The 22,108-nt window shown below is 40.4% G+C and overlaps 1 protein-coding gene across 1 annotated transcript in view; it reads right to left on the bottom strand.

Moving 5' to 3' along the window:
- Positions 1–22,108, bottom strand: part of MAP3K19 (mitogen-activated protein kinase kinase kinase 19) — a gene marked incomplete at both ends in the record, with an annotated part of 55,821 nt that overhangs the window by 20,215 nt on the left and 13,498 nt on the right. The window contains 2 exons of the mRNA XM_079783150.1: positions 6,346–6,442; positions 21,303–21,415. Of these exons, the coding sequence (XP_079639276.1) occupies positions 6,346–6,442; positions 21,303–21,415 (210 nt within the window). The remainder of the gene's footprint in view (positions 1–6,345; positions 6,443–21,302; positions 21,416–22,108) is intronic.

The following is a 22,108-nucleotide window of genomic DNA, read 5'->3' as shown; positions in this document are numbered from 1 at the left end:
ACAATCCAGGACTGCTGGCTCCCAATTGCTCACCTGCCTGCTTTCCTGATTGCCCCTAACCACTTCTGCCTGCCAGCCTGATCACCCCCTAAACCACTCCCTTGCAAGCTTGATTGATGCCTAACTGCTCCCCTGTCAGCCTGTTTGCCCCTAACTGCCCTCCCCTGCAGGCCTGGTCACCCCTAACTGCCCTCCCCTGCAGGCCTGGTCCCCCCCAACTGCTCTCCCCTACAGGCCTGGGTCCCCCCAACTGTGCTTCCCTGCAGGCCCAGTCACCCCCAACTTCCCTCCTTTGCCGGCCTGCTCACCCTTAACTGCCCTCCCTTACAGGCCTGGTCCCTCCCAACTGCCCTCCCCTGCTGGCCATCTTGTGTCCACATGGGGGCAGCCATCTTTGACGACATGGGGGCAGCCATCTTGTGTGCTGGAGTGATGGTCAATTTGCATATTACTCTTTTATTAGATAGGATGTAGTATCATGAAAATGTACCTAGCTTTGGTTTTCTTGATGTTTCTCAAATCAAACAACTTGACTGCAAGTTTTCTAATATTATATGGTAGCAAAGGATATGTCACTAAAAATGAAGTTTTCTTGGAATTCTAAAAAAATTTTTCAAAGATCCTGTCACCACACTCTGTAAGCACAAATGGAGAGGCTTGGAATTACTGTGTGGATCTGGAAGGAGCTTAGAGGCCACCTAATCTGAACCCTTCATTTTAGAAATGGAACAACGGATACCCATGAGGCTGTGGGACGTGTCCGGGGCCACTCTTGGACCTGAAAGGAAGATGGATGTCTTTCATAACATTCTGTAATCATCCTGGAGGGAAAGCACCGAGCTGACATATTAGAGACAGAAAAACATGCAGCAAACATCCCTAATAACTAAATGTCAGTGAAAAGGATGTTCTGCACAAAGCAAGGTGCGGTTTGTACTTTGTATGGAAGTTAGAAAACTGTGCAGTGTATTCACAAGAATGTTCTTGAGAATGACTGTATCTTTACAATGATTGAGGACTAAGAAAACCAGATGTTTTTAAGTAAATTTAATGTTTTTAAAGTCTGTTAATTGGTTGATTTCTTTTTCATAACAAAGACCAAGGATATAGTAATCAAGTATAAGAAATACTTGCTTTTTAAGAAACTGTTAAAAGCAATGGGCCCAGCCTTGGCCAGGTAGCTCAGTTGGTTAGAGCATCATCCCAATGTGCCAAGGTTTTGGGTTCCATACCCAGTCTGGGCACATACAAGAATCAACCAATGAATGCATAAATAAGCGGAACAACTAATCGATCTCTCTCTCTCTTCCTATAATCAATAATTAAAAATTGGTTGGAAAGGTTGTAAGGAGGAAAATTCTGAAAAAAGGAGTGGGCTGAAGCTGGTCCTCCCTGTTTATCAGAATTCTGACTTAGGTGAGTTTGGCTGAAGGCAGCCACTCCTAACTGTTCCTTGACCTGTGCATGTGCGGACCCTCAGGTGTTTACCAGACTCTTTATGCTTAGTCTTTAGGTGTCCTTGCTTAAAGGACACTGCAGACACATGTGTCCTCCCAAGATTACTTACCCTACTGATTGTACCTAAAAGATAAACTTTATCTCAAACTGCTGGTACAATAAAAGCCTGAAGAGGCAGGCGAACGAGGCTGATTGGTTCCTATAGCCAGGCAGTCCCTCAGCCCTCTCACAGCAATCGTGTGTCAGAGTAATCATTCATCCGTAGCTCAGGGTCTGCTGGTCAGCCCTGGCAACACTCAATCAAAATCTATAATCAACAATTAAAAATTTATCCAACCAATTATCCTATTAAATAAAAGCCTAATATGCTAAGTCTTTGGTCCTCCAGTCATCTGTTCAACCAATCAAAGCATAATATGCTAATGATATGCTAAGGCCGCTCAACCGCTCACTATGATGTGCACTGACCACCAGGGGGCAGACAGTCGACTGATCAACAAGTCGCTATGAAGTGCACTGACCACTAGGGGGTAGATGCTCCGACTGGTAGGTTAGCTTGCTGCTGGGGTCCAGCCAATCGGGACTGAGCGAGACAGGCCGAACATGCCCTGGAGCCCTCCTGCGGTCCCTCTCCAGCTGGCCAACCTCCGCGTCCCTCCCTGGATCCAATCATGCACTGGTGGGGTCCCTCAGCCTGGCCTGCACTCTCTCATAATCCAGAACCTCTCGGGGGATGTCGGAGAGCCAGTTTCGGCCTGATGGTGGAATGACCAGCTGCTATGACGCACACTGACCACCAGGGAGCAGACGCTCAATGCAGAAGCTGCACCCTGGTGGTCAGTGCACTCCCACAGGGGGAGCGCCGCTCAACCAGAAGCTGGGTTCATGGCTGGTGAGTGCAGTGGTGGTGGCAGGAGCCTCTCCTGCCTCCGTGGCAGCGCTAAGGATGCCCGACTGCTGGCTTAGGCCCACTCTCCAGGAGGAGTGGGCCTAGGCCGTCAGTCAGACATCCCCCGGGGGTTTCTGAACTGTGAGAGGGCGCAGCCCGGGCTGAAGGACCCCCCCATCCGAGTGCACGAATTTCGTGCACCGGGCCTCTAGTATATATATATATATATATATATATATATATATATATATATATATGTATATGTATATGTATATAATGGGCCCATCCTAAATTATTGGCCCTAAGTGGGAAAATAAATTATAAAATGTGCTGACTCTGAAATCAGCTGGGAACATACAAATGTTTTCTCTGTTTTGTCTCTTGAATGCTGTGAGCGGTTTGGGAGCCTCTGAACCTGCCCAGTGGGCCAGGAAAGATGATGCATTGTCATATGTAAAAACAAAGCACTTGCTCTTGTCTGAGTGCATCCTTCTACATAAGGTGTAAATTAACCCCACCAGAAAATACTACAGTAGAAAAACTAAAAGGCAGCATTTAAACATAGGCAGAAACATACTTTCCTCACAAAAATGGTAAAAATGACATCCAGAAAGCCTGAAAAGGATTGTTATTTGTAATGTTAAAGCCATTATTAAAATGAAAACTTAAAATTGGCTTAGCCTAAGTCAATCAATAAACAAAAATTATTTTCTCCTAAAAAGTCTCCCTTTCCTTTGTTTTCTGCTTGTTCTGTTTAAATTGATGGGTATCAAAGGTTCAAAATATTTTTTAAATCCTCACTCAAGGAGTGAGGATATTTTTCCCATTGATTTTTATTTTATTTTTTTCAGATAGAGTGGACAGCAGGGGAGAGAGGGAAAGAGAGAAAGAAGCAGTGATGTGAGAGAGACACGTTGATTGGTTGCCCCCCACCTGCACCCCAACTGGGGACAGGGGTTACACCTGCAACCCAGATACGTGCCCTTTACTGGGAATTGAACCCACGACTCTTGGGTGCACAGGCTGACACTCTAACCACTGAACATGCTGACCAGGGTTAGGTTCAAAATATTTTTATAACCACTCCATGTTTTGATAATTTCCTAAATCATTAGTCTCAACAAAGAATTTTCAAAAACTTCACTTTACAGCCTCCTTTGCCACTAGAGAGACAGGCTCACTTGAGTTACATGAAAAAGGATGAGGCGCCGGCATCCCTTTTGCTGATGTGGGTGCAGCAGAGAGAATCGTAGGTTGATGCAGCGGCAGCTCCCTGCTGGTGGCAGAGGCAGCCTGGTTGGGGGTCAGCAGCAGCCCGTTTTGAGATGTAGTTATGAGAATTCTTTCTGATGATACAACCTACAGTCTGTTCTTCTCCTTTGGCTTTTCAATGGTCTATGAACTCTCTAATATCTTCTAAAACTTCCTTTTTAACCCAACTAGAGTAGATTCTGTTATCTGCAACTAAGAATCTTGATGGTTATACACTGTAGTAAAATAAATAAATAAAAATTAAGCCGTGGCTGGTGTGGTTGGGCATCACCCCATGCATCAAAAGGTTGCTGGTACACTCGGTAGGGAGCATGCAGATGGATGTGTCAGTGTTTCTCTCTCCCCCTCTCCCTTTCTCTCTCTCTAAAAATCAATAAAAATTCTTTTTAAAAGTTTAAGTCCACTAATTTTCAGGAAATGGGTTCTTACTTACTCATGAAAAGAGCAATTGTACATGCTTTATTTCCAGTCTACAAGGTTTGTATCTGTTATGTTCTGGAAAAAATAGCTGATTGAGGAATGCAAGATTTTTATACTAGGGAAAAAGATGAGGGATCTTTTTTGGAGTCTATAAATTGTATTTTACACATTACCATCTGTAAAAGTTTGTAATAAAGCAAGTGCATAGTGCAGGAATACTTATTTTTTAAAAGCTATGGGAGTGATCCAAACATGGAGATTATATATAGACATATTTTAGTGATGCTCCCTCTTAAATAGACTACAATGAGCAAACAGATATAAAATAAATGATTACATGTATATATCTACAACAGAATAAATAGTCCTATGGTAAATGCGTAAAGTCTTCATAAAGTATGCAAACGCTTTCAACATTAACCACTTGGCCTATGTTAGAAACAACATGTAAATAGGATTTAAAGCAATGTATTGATATTTAAGATGGAAGCAATGCACAGTAATGCTCCAAACATCTTTATTTTAGAGTTTGTGACTCAAAAGAGTAACTAACTAGCTCAACTGAAGACTGTATCAACTATGAGAAGAAAGGTTAAAAACATAGATGTTTCTTTTAAATTTATAATCCAAGTTACTAAAGCTTAAGGCCACAAGAACTTCCTGGAGATGCTACATAAGGATCATGGCTCCTATATGAAAACCTAAAATACTACAAATCGATTTTAAAAGAATTACTAGTATCTCAAGTGGCAAGTCATCTCCAAACTGAGCTGAGTAAATGTATTATTTAACCTCCTGGAAAGTGCTTGGGACACAACTGGGCAGCTGAGAACTTGGCTTTGACTCTTTGGGAGTCAAAGGCCAACTTCAGGGACTGCTTGGAAGGGGCCAGGATTTGTTTATGTTAATTAGGTCTTTCAGGGTTCATGGTGTGAATCATTTCAAATGTTACTGAATTATTCTCTGCCCTCATCCTGGGGAAGAGATTCTGAGTGAGCTTGAGAAGGCTGCCAGCAGAGGACAGCATCGCACAAGGGGCAGGAGGAGACCGAAGCCTGGCTAGCACCGCCTCACCCAGGGGAGGTTGCCAGGGACAAGAGGAACAAGTCAACCACAGGGCAGCTTCCCTGTAGTGTTAGACATGGAAGTCAGAAAACTGCGGAGAGAAATGGCAGCCGTTTGAATAAACATTTAATTTAAGAAGTTTATAGGTGGAATGTGATAGACAAATGTGATGCTATGGTGACTAATTTCTGACTCAAAAATTTGCAAATACCTTGTGGTCTGTTCAATGCAAGGGCGCTTATAGATATGACAGGATACCACATGTGGAATGGGTCGTTGTTTTGGAAAATTCCAGATTTATGGCCTCATAGAATAAAAGACTGGGACTTAGAGCTTTAGTGCCTTGTTCAGCCCCCCAACTTCCCCTCAAGGCAGGAGCTCTGGGTCAGCATCAGATGAACAAACGCTTAGATCTGAAAGGGAACAGATCCCTGTTGCTGATGGAAGATTCTGTGAGGAAAGAAATGGGGTGGGGGTGGGGTGCTGGAGGCTAAAGCAGTTAGCATATTAATGCAAAAAGAAAACATTGGAAGGCCAATGGACTTTGATATTCAGCAGGGCTGAAAATCAGCATAATACTGCCCTGCTGTGGGCTCAATGGCTCAAGGCAATTTCCTAACCTGATAATCCTTATACTGTTTACCAAACTTTACCTTTGATCTGCCTGTATGCATTGCTAAAGGGAAAATGTGTATTCAAGTAAATAAAAAGCGGACCAGGCAAGAAGTCTGTGTGCCTCTATAGGAAAGAGGTCTCCACCTGGCCCCCAAATGCCTTCTAAATTCATATTTCTTGCATAGCATTTTCATTTGTGCGTCAGCCCCTCCTTCAGATCCTGAACCCTGCTGCCAAGGGGGAAGGGGATTGGGGGGATGGCTGGAGAGATAATATTTAAAAAAAAAAAAAAAAAAAAAAGGAAAGGGCCAGAGAATGGCTGGCTGAGATGAAGTCAGCCATCTTCATCTCAGCCAGCCATTCTTTATTCTACCCCTTTATTCTTCTGGGGTAGAATAAAGAAAAGGGAGACAGAGGGGTGCAGAGGGATGCCCGTTTTGGCAGAGCAAGTTGACAAGACTCACTAATTCAGATATGGGCAAAGGATGGACTTATGAGCGGTTTTTCATTCCCTTTGTGGTTTTCTGTGTTTCCGAAGTTCTGCACTGAGCACTTCTGAAATTAGAGAGAAAGCTAAATAATCCACGTTCTCTTTGTAAACACTTCAAGGACAGAAGCCAAGATACCTTCTGTCCTGGGTTGCCAATCTCGTCCATCACCACTCGGATCTCCTCCTTCTTTAACCAATATGGAATGGCTGCAGTTATCATCTTGGTCAAACTCCTGAAATACCATAAAATAGGAACTCAGTTATTCAGTGTGCTCCTTTCTTCCTTCCTTCCTTCCTTCCTTCCTTCCTTCCTTCCTTCCTTCCTTCCTTCCTTCCTTCCTTTCTTTCTTTCTTTCTCTTTCTTTCTTTCTTTCTTTCTTTCTTTCTTTCTTTCTTTCTTTCTTTCTTTCTTTTTTGGCAGAGTGAATGTTGACTTTTCTAGGCTAAAGTTTCACACTGCGGATTCCTTTTAAATAAAGTATTTAGGACTAAAATAATGGGAAAGTGTCTGCCCCAAGAGTACCAGGCTCAGACAGATATGGATATGATGAATTACATAATCAAAAATGAAGATCAAAGATGAAATCACAGAGACACATAGAAACTCAATATTTTATTCAGGCTTCTACGCTGCTACAAATTCCCTCTGGGTGGGTAACTGGAAAGAGTCCTTTGGCCGCAGTCACAGTGAACAACCCCAAAGGAACACGGTCTTTTCCGTCTGCCTCCTTGGGGCATCGTTTACAAATGTGGAGGGTGGAAATCCCTGCCCATATGGAAGCTGCCCAAAGGACCCTAGACTGAAAGGAGGCAGCAAAGCTGATTCAAGCTCCACTCCGCCAGCTTTCTGATCCAATCATGGCACGTCTCCGTTTTACCCTCTAGGACATAATCATTATGCTGAAAAACATGTTTGAGAACCAACTTGACTTATAAAAAGTTCTCCAAACTCTCTAAAGAAGAAATGCTTTCCTGTTGGAAATCACTGATATGGGTAGGTTCCCTCATAGAAGTTGTTGCTGGTGATTTTGCCCTTTTGAATGCCTAGAACAGTGACAGATGCAAGTAGTGGTTACAATATCCCATCACAAGCTGGATTGATCATGAGCTCCCTGGCTTCTCTGATCTGGGTGACCAGCTATTTAAGGAGACTGTTGGATGAAAAGGCTTTGCCCTGCAATGCCTGTTGGACAGGCTGGCAGACTATCGCAAAGCTCTGTCATTCATTACTTGCCAAGGGAGCCTTTTTATTTTCTCACTTTGTTCATTTTCATTATCATAGAAAATAATAAAAGTAAACCCCTTATTTATACTGCCACTAACAATATTTTAGGTATTCAACCATAATAATTTAGTTGTCATACCTTACTTTTATGCAGCAAGTCATGCTTTTAAAAGTATTTTCTACTTTCTGGCAAAGGTTAGGTACCTCACTCAGACCGCCCTGGTTGCCAATGGCAGGTGGGAGACCTGGACTGGCTCACCCTGATCCCAGACTATTGTCAATTTCACTGCTCACGCTTCTCTGCATTTCAAAAATCCTACCACTATCTGGCAAATTTCTTCTTCCTCCCATCCAATTACAAAGGGGGGAGGGAGATCCTCTTTTTAGAATATATGGAAATACACAATAGTCTTTTTTGAAAAGCAGAAGAAAAATCACCTATAATCCTACCAATAAAAAGCAAACGTTGTTAACAACTGTTATTGATATTTTAAAACATTAATTTAATTATATTTCCTTTGTCTTTTTCTAAGAATTTAAATATATAGTTGCATCCTGTACTTTAATATCTTTTTAAAAAAATATATTTTATTGATTGTTTACAGAGAGGAAGAGAGAGGGATAGAGAGTTAGAAACATCGATGAGAGAGAAACATCGATCAGCTGCCTCTTGCACACCCCCTACTGGGGATGTGCCCGCAACCAAGGTACATGCCCTTGACCGGAATCGAACCCGGGACCATTCAGTCCACAGGCCGACGCTCTATCCACTGAGCCAAACCGGTTTCGGCTATACTTTAATATCTTAAGATAAGCATGAATTACACAGCAATTTACTAAGCAAATGTCATTTGAATGAAATTTAAAATTTCTTTCCCTCAAAAAAATACCTACCAGGGGGTCATAACAGCCCATGAGTCTTATAACACTAGCACTATATGCTTAGTAGACAGTTTTTAATTCTTTTTATTACATACAGTGCTGGGAACACCTGTGCAATTAATACCCTAATTTTACATTATTTCTTTAGAGTAGATTCCTAGATATGAAATTATTGATCCAAAGAGTATGAAAAATTTTAAGATTTTTTTTTTACACACACAGTTTTAGAAGTAAAGTTTACACTTCACCAGCTGTGCATGCGTGTGTTGCATTCCATCTTTTTCCTTATCAATTATCATCACTTTTCATTTGTAGTGATGCAATATGTAGACTCGGTTATCTTAGTATTGTTTGAACGTGCATACTTTGATTAGTAGAAAAGTTGGAGATAGTTTCAGATGCTTATTGACCACTGAATTGTTTTAGTATATATAGTCTTTGTTCAGATCCTTACTTCACAACACTATGAGACCTCAAAATATTTTTCTACCATTTCATATAATGACAATGATTCAATAAAATTTTTGTGCTAAACTTTGGAAAATAGCACATTTTTAACATTTGGAAGTGTTAAAAATACACCTGGTTCTCACGCCAGGTTTCTGTACTGATTAATGGGCTGTGATCAGCCTCAACTGCTCAGTTCATCAGTAGTTGGTCCTTGAGGAAAAGCTGGAAGATGCAAAGTGTGGGAACACCTACTTACGAAATCAGTAACACTAGCATTTACGTATGTAGTGCCAGACACTGTTCTATGCACCTACACATATGAACTAATTTAATCCTCGCAACAACTCTAAAGGCAGGAACTATTTTCTTCTTTCTAAATGAGAGCCAGAGAAGTTAAGTTTCTTACCCCAGGTCACATAGCTAGCCAGTGGTATTGCCAGGAATCACACCCAGACTCAGAAGTCTGGGTCCAGACCTCTTAACAACTCTGCTTTCTTGCTACCATGAAAAGTTCAAAACAAAGGATCTCAACAAAAACCAGAAAGAAGATAAAAATAACAGTGAGCAAACATTTTTTAAAAGGATACTCAAACCTAATTTATAAGTTTTGCACAGGACAGAGTAAAAGATGCGTTACCTACAAGTGCCTGATAAAAATCTTTTTAAAATAAACTGAGAAACCATAAGCATCGCAAACAAAAAGGATGTAGAGAATGATATCTGCTTTGAAGGCTTTCATGGAAGCGAAGACTCCTGCAGAAAGAGCTCAGACTTTTCTGATTCCTTTCAGAATGCTAAATCTGAAAGACTTTAGGATGTGCTCAGGTGCCACAAGGAAGAGAACTGAAATAATGGCATTCAGTTGTGAGGTAAGGAGAGAAAATGTTAGACTAGCACATCCCAGACACAAATGGATTTCATAAACCATTGACAACAATGCAGGAGGTGACAACAGGCTAGACACAGGACAGCATTCTCATCCACAAACAGCAGAATGCTAAACACACAGAAGAGAAAAAGGCATAGAAATCATACATAATTAAATTTGGAAAGAAGATTCTTCTTAGATGAAAAAGATTGGGAGAGTCTATAAAGAGCCTCTAGGAGTGAGCCTACAAGCAAGGCAGCTGCTTCTGTTTGTCAACTATAAAAACCTCCGCAGACAGCCGAAAAGAAGAGAGAGCTTTCACTCAAAGAAAAGAAGGGAAGGATGACTCTCGGTTTTGCAATTGAAACCCTAGAGAAAGCGCTAGGGAAGAAAAGGCAAGTTCAACAGTGAAAGAGTCTGTTTCTCGGAAATGAGTTCAGAGTTACTTTAATCATAATAAGAAAAAATATAGAAGGAAAGTTCAATAAACTTTTTAAAGTTGCACACACAAAAAAGGTAATAGCATGAAGGGATTTTTTTTTTTTTTTTGCCTTTTCAAAAAGAAAATTGCTTAAATATACCATAAAAATTTAAAAGTAGCCCAGCCGGAGTGGCTCAGTTGTTGAGTGTCAACCTAGGAACCAAGAGGTCATGGTTCAATTCCCGGTCAGGGCAAATGCCCAGGTTGCAGGCTGGATCCCCAGTAGGGGGTGTGCAGGAGGCAGCTAATCAAAGATTCTCTCCCATCATTGATGTTTCTCTCTCTCTCTCCCTCTCCTTTCCTCTTTGAAATCAATAAAAATATTTTTTTTAATTAAAAGTAAATCTGTTTTGTTTATCAAATTCTAATCTATGACACTTTCAAGATTGGTCTCTAGGTACCGTATTTTATATTAGGTCTGATCAAATAATTGAATCAGTACCCCTCCCCAGGAATTGACCTTTAGGTCACTTCACAATGGACATTCCACTTGCTTAGACCACATTCCACTTGCTAAGACCATTATCTCTCCCCTCCAGACTTTCTCAAAATCCAGACCTGCACAGAGAATTCTCCTCCCAGAAAAAGCCCACCTAGAGTCCTTTAAAAACCTCTGACTCCCCACCTTTGGGGACTGGCGCCATTTTGGGGCTCAGCCCATCTGGGTATCCAGATGACCTAATAAATTTAAAACCCCTTACCACTTTGGCCTCATGCATTCCTCCTTGGGTGACCCTAACATTTTATTTCAATTACTATGTTATATTAGTAACCAAAACCAATGCAACCTTCAGTTCTGTGACAAAATCCCCCACATAGCAGGTTTTCTCAGCCTCAGTGCTATTGACATTTGTGGCTGGTTAGCTCCCTGCTGTGGGACCTGCCCTGTGCATGGTAGATATTTAGCAACATCCCTGGCCTCTACCCACTAGATGCCAGTAGCGCCTCCACCTCAGTTGTGACATCAGAAATGTCTCCAAACATTGCCCAGGGCCCCCTGGGGGACAAATCACTCCCTCTTGAGAACCACTGTACTGAAGGAACTTTAAAAAGAAATACTCTAACCTGTTTAGAAAAGTTATAAATGAACAAAGGTAAAATATTCATGTAGTATTAAAAGTTTCCATTCTACCTCATCCTATCCCATGTCACAGAGGAATCCTTATTTAACCATTTCTGTATTTTAATTTTTAATCAGTGCAAACAAATTAACCTCATCCTTTTAATTTTCAAGTTTTACATTCTATTCTAAGAAAACTGTGCTTTTACAAGCCTTTAACCATCACCCTACTCCATGCCTCCACCCTCCCTGCCTTTCCAGCCCTGCCTCAGTTAGCAGTCTGTTTGCTAAGTCATACAAATTCCTGTGCATTTACTTACATAACAACATCCCCACACACAACACATGGTATTGTTGTGGGGTTTTCTTTTTGATGCAAATGGTATCACACTCTGCACATAAATTTAACCAAGGCATATTTTTCTGTAGTATGGATATGCCATCGTGGGTTTTTCTTCGTTTATTTTAATTTGTATCAAGCTTGACATGGGTTTTTTTAAGGTTGACATTATTAAAAAGCCAGATAATGGTAAGAGACTTATAACAAAAAGGTCATCAGTTTGCTTACCCACCCTTCCCAGTCCTTTAACCTTTTCTTTTGGTATTTTCTTCCATATTTCTAGAAAACACTTACTCTGCTATCTCTTGAGGAAGCAGAATGAGACATTATCTACTGACTTATTGTTATCAGAGTTCACAATAAAAATATGCATAATAAATGGAATAAATACACATCTATCAGCAATTACTTTAAATGCAAATGGATTAAATGCTCCAATCAAAAGACATACAATGGCTGAATGAAGTACAAAACAAGACCTTTACATATGCTATCTACAGAGACTCACTTCAGGTCAAAAGACACACACAAACTGAAAGTATAGGGGTGGGAAAAGATATTTTATGAAAAAGAAGTAGCTAGAGTAGCAATACTTATACCAGACAAAAGAGACTTTAAAACAAAGGCTATAACAAAGAGCCCAGCAATTCCACTTCTGGGTATTTATTAACACTAAATGAAAAAGACATATGAATTTCCATGTTTACTGTAGCATTATTTACAAAAACCAAGATATAGAAGCAACCTAAGTGTCAATCAATAGATGAATGGCTAAAGAAGTTATGCATATGTACAATGAAATATGATTCAGCCATAGAAAGAAATGAAATCCTGCCATCTGCAACAACATGGATGGACCTAGAGTGTATTTGCTGAGTATAAGTCAAACAGAGAAAGACAAATACCATCTGATTTCACTTACATTGGAATCTAAAAAACAATAAACAAACAAGCAGACCTGAAAGAGAGAACATTTTGATGGTTGTGGGGGATGGGTAAAAAGAGGGGGAGATTAAGATGTACAAATTGCCAGTTATAAAAAGTCTCAGGGATGTAAAGCACAACATAGGGAATAGTCAGTAATATTGTAATAATTGTGTATGGTGTCAGATGAGTGTGAGATTTATCAGGGTGATTACTTCATAAGTTATATAATGTCTAATCACTGGGTTGTACACCTGAAACGAATGCAATTATTGTACGTCAACTCTAATTGAAAAATAAAAATAAAATTTTTTTAAATGGTGAAAAAGTGCCCTGGTGGGTGGCTCAGTTGGTTGGAGAATCGTCTCATACACCAAAAGGCTGCAAGTTCAATTCCAGTCAGGTACATACCTACGTTTCAGGTTCCATCCCTGGTCAGGGGCACAACTGATCAATGTTTCTCTTTCATATCAGTGTTTCTCTCTCTCCCTCTTTCCCTTCCTAGCTCTCTAAAAATCAATAAAAACAGATCCTCAGGTGAGGATAAAAAAAAAAGGGTGGAAAAAGTAAGCCAAGTTTTTCAACTAGCAGAAAAATATGTGTGAATCATATATCCAGACTATATAAAGCATTCTTTAAACCCAAAAATAAGAAAATGAACAATCCAATTAGAAAGTAGACAAAAGACTTAGATGATTCATGCTAATGGCAAAGAAACACATGAAAAAATGTTCAGCATTGGCCATTAGGGAAATACAAATTAAAACTACAATGAGACACCACCACACAGTTATCAGAATGGTTAAACTAGGGAAAAAGATGGCGACCGGCAGGAAGGTAGGGAGAGAGAGAGTGTGAGTGAGGAACCCATAGAGGAGAGTGTAGATGTGTGTGGTGTGTGTGTGTGTATGAGATAGGGTCAGTTAGATTCTGCAGGTCTTCCAAGGGGCTCCCGAACAGGGCAGCCCTAGACGGCGGAGCCCCGCGCACAAAGCGGACACTTCTCGGCGGCTGGTGCGGACGCAGAGACCACGCCATCTTGAGAAACAGAGCTGCCTGAGACTCAGATCCTGGCTTCTGACACAAACCAGGACCCTGCAGCCACCGGGGACAGAGAACTGCTATCACAGCTTCAGACAAACAAACAACAAGAATCCAGACTTCCCGGCAGATTTCCGTGAGTCAAAGAGCCTATCCCCCTCCTCGCAGGCGCTGATAGCGCCATAGTAACTGATAGACCTGCCCCTCCCCCAAGCTGCTGAGCGCCCACAGCGCGCGGAAAGCGCCATAGTAACTGATAGACGCGCCCTTCGCCCTAGCTGCTCACAGGAGCGCGCACAGCGCGCACAGACAGCGCCATAGTAACTGATAGACCCGCCCCCGGCCCAAGCTGCCGAGCTTTGCGCAGGGACGCGCTCCCTCTTAGGGAATTTGGCGCGCGCTCGCGCACGGGACAGAAGCAGCTCCCCGTCGGGGAAATCTGTCAGTGCGCACAGAGGGCTCCCCTTCGGGGAATTTGGGGGAATTTGGCTCGCGGGTCACAGCTCCCCCTTCGGAGATTCTTAAGAGCCAGCACAGAGGGGCTTCCCTTTGGGGAATTTGGCGCGCAGGACGGACTCCGCCCCCCTTCTGGGACTTTGGGAGAGTGCACTGAGCCGGCTCACCTTCAGGTTTTTAAGAAAGTGCGCTCTAGCCGGTTTGGCTCAGCAGAGAGAGCACACACAGGACGCAGCTCCACTTCAGGGAATTTGGCACGCCGGACACAGCTGCCTGGGATCCCTGACTCACAGCGCATTCACACTAAGAGCCAGCGACCCCAATTGTTGGTGCGTGCACACACAGGGACCCTGATTCTCAACGAGAAACCGCACAAGGCAACAGAGACTTTGACACTCGAGTCTTGGTGCAGACACAGGGAAACTCTGACTCCTGGCACATGCTAAGGATCTCATTCTCGGCACATACCAACAGTGTAGTGCAGACAGGGCCCCTGATTCTAAATGTGCACACGAGACCACACGGAACACTGGGGACACTGATCCTGGGCAAGTCTGGTTCCCACCAACCAAAGACAGCCACACATCCTAGTGTCAGAGCACTTCAGTGAAACTAGGGTGGAGCGAAGTCCCCACAGCACACGGCCCAGGTCCACGCAAACAGAAGCTTAAGCTTTCTGGTAATAGCCAGAATGGGGAAACGAAATAACTCACAGAGGAAAGAAAATGTGGAGTCGCCAAGAAAGGAAATTAGTGAAAATGAAGCTTGCAACATGACCGAAAAGGAATTCAGAGTAATGGTCATGGAATTTATACATCGGATGGATGAGAAAATCAACAACTTATGCAAGAATCAGGAAGAAATGAAAAGTGATATAGCTACAATCAAAAACACCATGGAAAGTTTCAACAGTAGACTACAAGAAGCAGAGGACCGAATTAGTGAGTTAGAAGATCAGGTACAGAAACAAGCTCAAGCTGAACAGCAATTGGAGAAAAAAATTAAAAAGCAGGAGGAAAGCCTAAGGGAACTACGGGACAACATGAAACGAAGTAACATGCGTATAATAGGGCTGCCAGAAGGACAAGAAGAGCAGCAGGGATTAGAAAATCTATTTGAAGAAATAATGACAGAAAACTTCCCAGATATGGGAAAGATAAAAGTTACGCAAGTAAAGAGAGTCCCAAGCAGGATCAACCCCAAAAGACCCACGCCAAGACATGTCATAATTTCAATGGCAAATATAAATGATAAAGAGAGAATCCTAAAGGCGGCAAGAGAGAGACAGAGAGTTACCTACAAAGGAACACCCATCAGATTGTCAAATGATTACTCATCAGAAACACAACAAGCTAGAAGTGAATGGAAGGAGGTATACAAAGTGTTGCAAAGCAAAGGACTGAATCCAAGAATACTATATCCAGCAAGACTATCAATCAAAATTGAAGGGGAAATCAGGAGCTTTGCAGACAAAAAAAGCCTCAGGGAGTTTATCACCACCAAACCAGCAATGCAAGAATTGCTAAAGGGAATACTGTAAAAAGAAGAAATAAACAGGTAAGAAGGAATACAGACACAAAAATAGATATGACTGCAAACAAATACCTTTCAGTAATAACTTTAAATGTAAACGGACTAAATGCTCCAATCAAAAGACATCGAGTAGCTGAATGGATAAAAAAACACGACCCATATATATGCTGTCTACAAGAGACCCACCTCAGAACAAGAGACTCACACAGATTGAAAGTGAAGGGATGGAAAAATATCTTTCAGGCAAATGGAAATGAAAAAAAAGCTGGGGTAGCAATACTTATATCTGACAAAATAGACCTCAAAGTAAATGCCATAACAAGAGATAAGGAAGGCCACTTCATAATACTAAAGGGAGAAATCCAACAAGAAGAAATAAATCTGGTAAACATATACGCTCCCAATATAGGAGCACCCAAATACATAAAAAAACTCCTGGAGGATATCAAGGGAGAGATTAATAGCAACACAATCATAGTAGGAGACTTTAATACCCCACTATCACCACTGGACAAATCCTCTAAACAAAAAATCAGCAAAGAAACAGCAATCCTAAATGACTCACTAGACCAGATGGAATTAATTGACATCTTCAGAACATTTCACCCCAAAGCCACAGAATATACATTCTTCTCAAGTGCACATGGGTCATTTTCAAAGATAGACCATATGCTGGGTCACAGGCAAAGTCTCTTCAAATTCAAGAAGATAGAAATTATATCAAGCATCTTCTCAGATCACAGTGGCATAAAACTGGAAATCAACTACAATAAATACAATCCAAAGAAATCAAACACATGGAGACTAAACAGCATGCTATTAAACAAGGACTGGGTCACCAGAGAGATCAAGGAAGAAATAAAAAACATCATGGCAACAAATGACAATGAAAACACAACAATCCAAAATCTATGGGACACAGCGAAAGCAGTCTTGAGAGGGAAGTTCATAGCTCTACAGGCCTATTGCAAAAAACAAGAAACAATGGTAATAAATTACTTAACCCTACAACTCAAAGAGCTAGAAAAAGAGCAGCAAGAAAAGCCCAGTGTAACCAGAAGGAAGGAAATAACAAAGATCAGAGCGGAGATAAATGACATAGAGACCAAAGAAACAATACATAAGATCAACAAAACCAAGAGCTGGTTCTTTGAAAGGATAAACAAGATTGATGGACCTCTAGCCAGGCTCACCAAGAAGCAAAGAGAGAGGACCCAAATAAACAAAATCAGAAATGAAAGAGGTGAAATAACAACAGACCCCGCTGAGATACAAAGGATTGTTACAAAATACTACGAACAACTCTATTCCAACAAACTGGACAACCTGGAGGAAATGGACATATTCCTAGAAAAATATAACCTTCCAAAAATCAATCAAGAAGAATCTAAACAGCTCAATAGGCCAATAACTATGGACGAAATTGAAGCAGTCATCAAAAAGCTTCCGACAAACAAAAGCCCGGGGCCTGATGGCTTCACAGGAGAGTTTTACCAAACATTCAAGGAAGAACTAAAACCTATCCTCCTCAGACTATTCCAAAAAATTCAAGTGGAAGGAACACTTCCAAGCTCCTTCTATGAAGCCAGCATCACCCTAATACCAAAACCAGATAAAGACAACACAATGAAAGAGAATTACAGACCAATATCCCTCATGAACATAGATGCCAAAATCCTCAACAAAATTCTAGCAAATCGGCTCCAGCAGTACATCAGAAAGATCATACACCATGACCAAGTAGGATTTATCCCAGGAATGCAAGGATGGTACAATATCCGCAAATCAATAAACGTGATACATCACATAAACAAATTGAAAGATAAAAATCACATAGTCATATCAATTGATGCAGAAAAAGCATTTGACAAAATCCAACACCCTTTCTTGATAAAAACTCTCAACAAGGTGGGAATAGATGGCTCATACCTCAACATAATAAAAGCTATATATGATAAACCCACAGCAAACATCATACTCAATGGACAAAAACTAAAAACATTTCCCCTAAGAACAGGAACAAGACAGGGATGCCCACTCTCACCACTCCTGTTTGACATAGTACTGGAAGTATTAGCCATTGCAATTAGACAAGAAGAAGAAATAAAAGGCATCCAAATTGGAAAAGAACAAGTAAAGCTGTCTTTATTTGCAGACGACATGATATTGTACATAAAAAATCCGAAAGACTCCGTCAAAAAACTAATAGACTTAATAAATGAATTCGGCAATGTAGCAGGATACAAAATTAACGCCAAGAAATCTATGGCCTTTCTATACACCAATAGTGAACTTACAGACAGAGAGACTAAAAAGGCAATCCCATTTACCATCGCACCAAAAAAATTAAGATACCTAGGAATAAACTTAACTAAGGAGGTAAAAGACCTATACACGGAAAACTACAGGACACTGAAAAAAGAGATAGAGGAAGACGTAAACAGATGGAAGAACATACCATGTTCATGGATTGGTAGAATCAACATCATTAAAATGTCCATACTACCCAAAGCAATCTATAGATTCAATGCACTCCCCATTAAAATACCAACGGCATATTTCACAGACCTTGAAAGAACTCTCCAAAAATTCATCTGGAATAAAAAAAGACCCCGAATAGCCACAGCAATCCTGAGAAAGAAGAATAAAGTAGGAGGGATCTCAATACCAGATTTCAAGCTGTATTACAAAGCCACTGTTCTCAAAACAGCCTGGTACTGGCACAAGAACAGACATATAGATCAATGGAACAGAATAGAGAATCCAGATATTGACCCAAACCACTATGCTCAATTAATATTTGACAAAGGAGGCATGAACATACAATGGAATAAAGACAGTCTCTTCAATAAATGGTGTTGGGAAAATTGGACAGATACATGCAAAAAAATGAAGCTTGATCACCAACTTACGCCATACACTAAAATAAACTCAAAATGGATACAGGACTTAAACATAAGACGGGAAACCATAAAAATACTAGAGCAATCCACAGGCAGCAAAATGTCAGACATATGCCAAAAGAAATTCTTCACTGACACTGCCCCTAGGGCAATGGAAGCTAAAGAGAAAATTAACAAATGGGACTACATCAAAATAAAAAGCTTTTTCACAGCAAAAGAAACCATCAACAAAACAACAAGAAGGCCCACTGCATGGGAGAACATATTTGCAAATGGCATCACTGATAAAGGTTTAATCTCCAACATCTACAGGCAGCTTATACAACTTAATAAAAGGAAGATAAAAGATCCAATAAAAAAATGGGCAACAGACCTAAATAGAATCTTTTCAAAAGAAGACAGAAGGAAGGCCAAGAGACACATGAAAACATGCTCAACGTCACTAATTATCCGAGAGATGCAAATCAAAACAACAATGCGGTACCATCTCACACCTGTCAGAATGGCTATCATCAACAAATCAACAAACGACAAGTGTTGGCGAGGATGCGGAGAAAAAGGAACCCTCGTGCACTGCTGGTGGGATTGCAGACTGGTGCAGCCACTGTGGAGAACAGTATGGAGTTTCCTCAAAAAACTGAAAATGGAACTCCCATTTGACCCAGTAATCCCACTCCTGGGAATATATCCGAAGAAACTAGAAACACCAATTAGAAAGGATATATGCACCCCTATGTTCATAGCAGCACAATTCACCATAGCTAAGATTTGGAAACAGCCTAGGTGCCCGTCAGCAGATGACTGGATCAGAAAACTGTGGTACATCTACACAATGGAATACTATGCTGCCATAAAAAAGAAGGAATTCTCATCATTTGCAGCAACCTGGGAGGAATTGGAGAACATTATGTTAAGTGAAATAAGTCAGTCAATGAAAGAAAAATACCACATGATCTCACTCATTTATGGATAATAAAGAACATTATAATCTTGAACAAAAAGATAGATACAGAGACAGTAAAGCATCAAACAGACTGTCAAATTACAAGGGGAAGGTTAGGGAGAGGTGGGGGAGATAAGAGATCAATCAAAGGACTTGTATGCATGCATATAAGCATAACCAATGGATGCAAAACTCTGGGGGGTGGGGGCATATATGGGAGGGGGGTGTGGGGAGGGAAATGGTAAGATATGTACACATATAATACCTTAATAAAAAAATTGAAAAAAAAAAAAAAAAAAAAGAAAAAAAAAAAAAAAAAAAAAAGAATGGTTAAACTAAAAAATACTGACAGTACCAAATGCTGACAAAGGTGTAAAGAAACTGGATCTCTCATTTATTGCTGGTGGGAAGATAAAATAAGAGCATCACTCTGGAAAACTGTTGGGCTTTTTTTTAAGTAAGCATACATCACATATATATGATCTCATAATTGGACTTCTGGGCACGTATCCTAGAGAAATGAAAACAAGTGTGTACAAAAATCTGTACACAAATGTTCATAGTAGCTTTATTTGTAATAGCCCCAAACTGCAAACAACCCAAATGTCTTTCAATGGGCGAATGGCTAAATAAACTGGGGGACCTCTGTGTCACAGAATATTACTTAGTCATCCAAAGAAACTATTGACACACACAGCTTGGATCTATCAGCATATATTCATTAAGCTGAATAGAAAAATCCAATCTCAAAAGTTTACATATATGATAATTCCATTTATATGACATTTCTGAAATGAAAAAAAATTATAGATATGGAGAACAGATCAGTGGTTGCCAAGAGTTATAGAAGAGGGGTGTGTGTGTGTGTGTGTGTGTGTGTGTGTGTGTGTGTGTGGTTATAAAGAGGGTAGTAGAGGGAATTACTTGTGGTGACAAAACAGTTTTATATTTTGATAAAATGTCATAGAACACTGCACACAGACATACACAAACAGAAAAAAAGAGAAAGGCATGCATGCAAAGACTAGTGAAATCCAAGGAAGGTCTGTAGTCTAGTTTATTGCATTGTGTCAGTGTCATTTTCCTAGTTTTGACAATGTACTAAAGTTAGAACAATATTTCTCACTAGGGGAAGTTGGTGAAGGACACGAAAGACTACTATGTATAAGTTCTTGTGAATCTATAATTATTTCAAAATAAAAGGTTTAAATTTTTCTTTCTGTTTTTCATTTTCTTTGTTGTTTGGGGATGATTTTTGAAAGGAGAAAGGGACTGAAACGTGTTTACTCCACCAACTCCAAAACGCATTATTATTTTTAAATAATATAGTCCATACCTCATTAATTTTTAAAAATAAACAATTGTGTAGACATATTTTTTTCTGATCAATAAAATACTGAGTAGTAATATTTTTAACTCTTTGGGTTATGTTAATTTTTATAAAAACTCAAAAGGTACAAATAAGGATACCGTTAAAGTACATCTATAATTCTCTCCCCATAGACAACCACTGTTACTAATTTGTTGTAAATCTTGGGTACCATTCCACAGTTTCCTATGGATCACCGTGTGTGCTACTTGTACTGTTACTATAGTAATAGGAACTTTTGGTGGAGTCATTCATCACAGGCAGCGGGTGACAGCTAGAGACAAGAGGAGGCATCTCCTTTGTGGTACCCTGTGATGAATTTGACACAATCAGATTCACAAGCCACACTTTATTATTTAGTGCAGATGCCACAATATTTTGTGGTATTAGATACACACATATACACACTCAATGCATGAGACTAAGAGTTGACTAGCTAATTACTGCTCTGAGATTAAACTCCAAGAACACTGTCTTATTTAATGTGCTTTAAATTTCTCTATGATTACATTAAAATATAATTGTAGTAATTGTTATAAGATATTTAAGCAACACAAATGAAGCAGTAGATGAAGTATCCATTCTTCGTTGGCTGTTTCTTTACGGAGAGCATCTTACCTCACTGCTGCTGACACTTTGCAAGAGTACATTTTGGTTTTGGGTAACTGTCATATCAGTTGGAGAAGAGTTTGTATCGTGACAAATGTCAAGCAATGATTCAGCATGTCTGTCTGCCAAAAGAAACATAATGTGTTTTGATAAGACTCATCTCAATTTCACAGGAAGATTTAGCTCCTGGTTCTAACATCAGTTCCATTTTGTCAAAGATTTTCCTAAGATAGTGATCTGGGATCCTGATGAAGTTTCAGGGAATAATTTTCACAGGAAGAGATGTGAGGACAACATGAATCCACAGAATAAATGAGGTTTTGTTTGTTTGTTGTTTTTTTAAAATTAGGTAAAGTTGCCAAGTGAAACTGCTAACAATGGGCTGGAAATTATATTTGCTTTATAGTTGCCAAAGAGAAAAACATTTAGCTACTGTGAGCACACGTCCTGTCTAGCATTGAAGCCACGTTAAATTAACAAGGTTCAGACACCCATCAGTGAACTCCCTGTTAGCTCCTGAGGGGCACTGTTCTCATATTCATCCCCCTCCTGCCAGCCTGCCTTCCCCAAATAAGCATGGGCTCTTGGATGACAACGTCTTCCTCTTCCAATGGCTCTTCCATTTATTTATCTTGTAACTGAAACAAGATTGAACAAGTGATCTATACTCAGACCCTCTATTTCTTCATCATATTTTCCTTCTTTACTCTTTGCAATCTATCTTCTGCCTCTATCCTGTCATTGAAAGTTCCCACTTCCTACCATATCTGCTTTGTAAACTCCTTTCTAATTTGATATTGTGTCCATTTATTCCT

This window comes from Cnephaeus nilssonii (assembly GCF_951640355.1).
Source record: "Cnephaeus nilssonii genome assembly, chromosome: 10".
Lineage (NCBI taxonomy): Eukaryota > Metazoa > Chordata > Mammalia > Chiroptera > Vespertilionidae > Cnephaeus > Cnephaeus nilssonii.
Note: the sequence above shows the minus strand (reverse complement) of the source record. Positions and strands in the feature narration are given on the sequence as shown.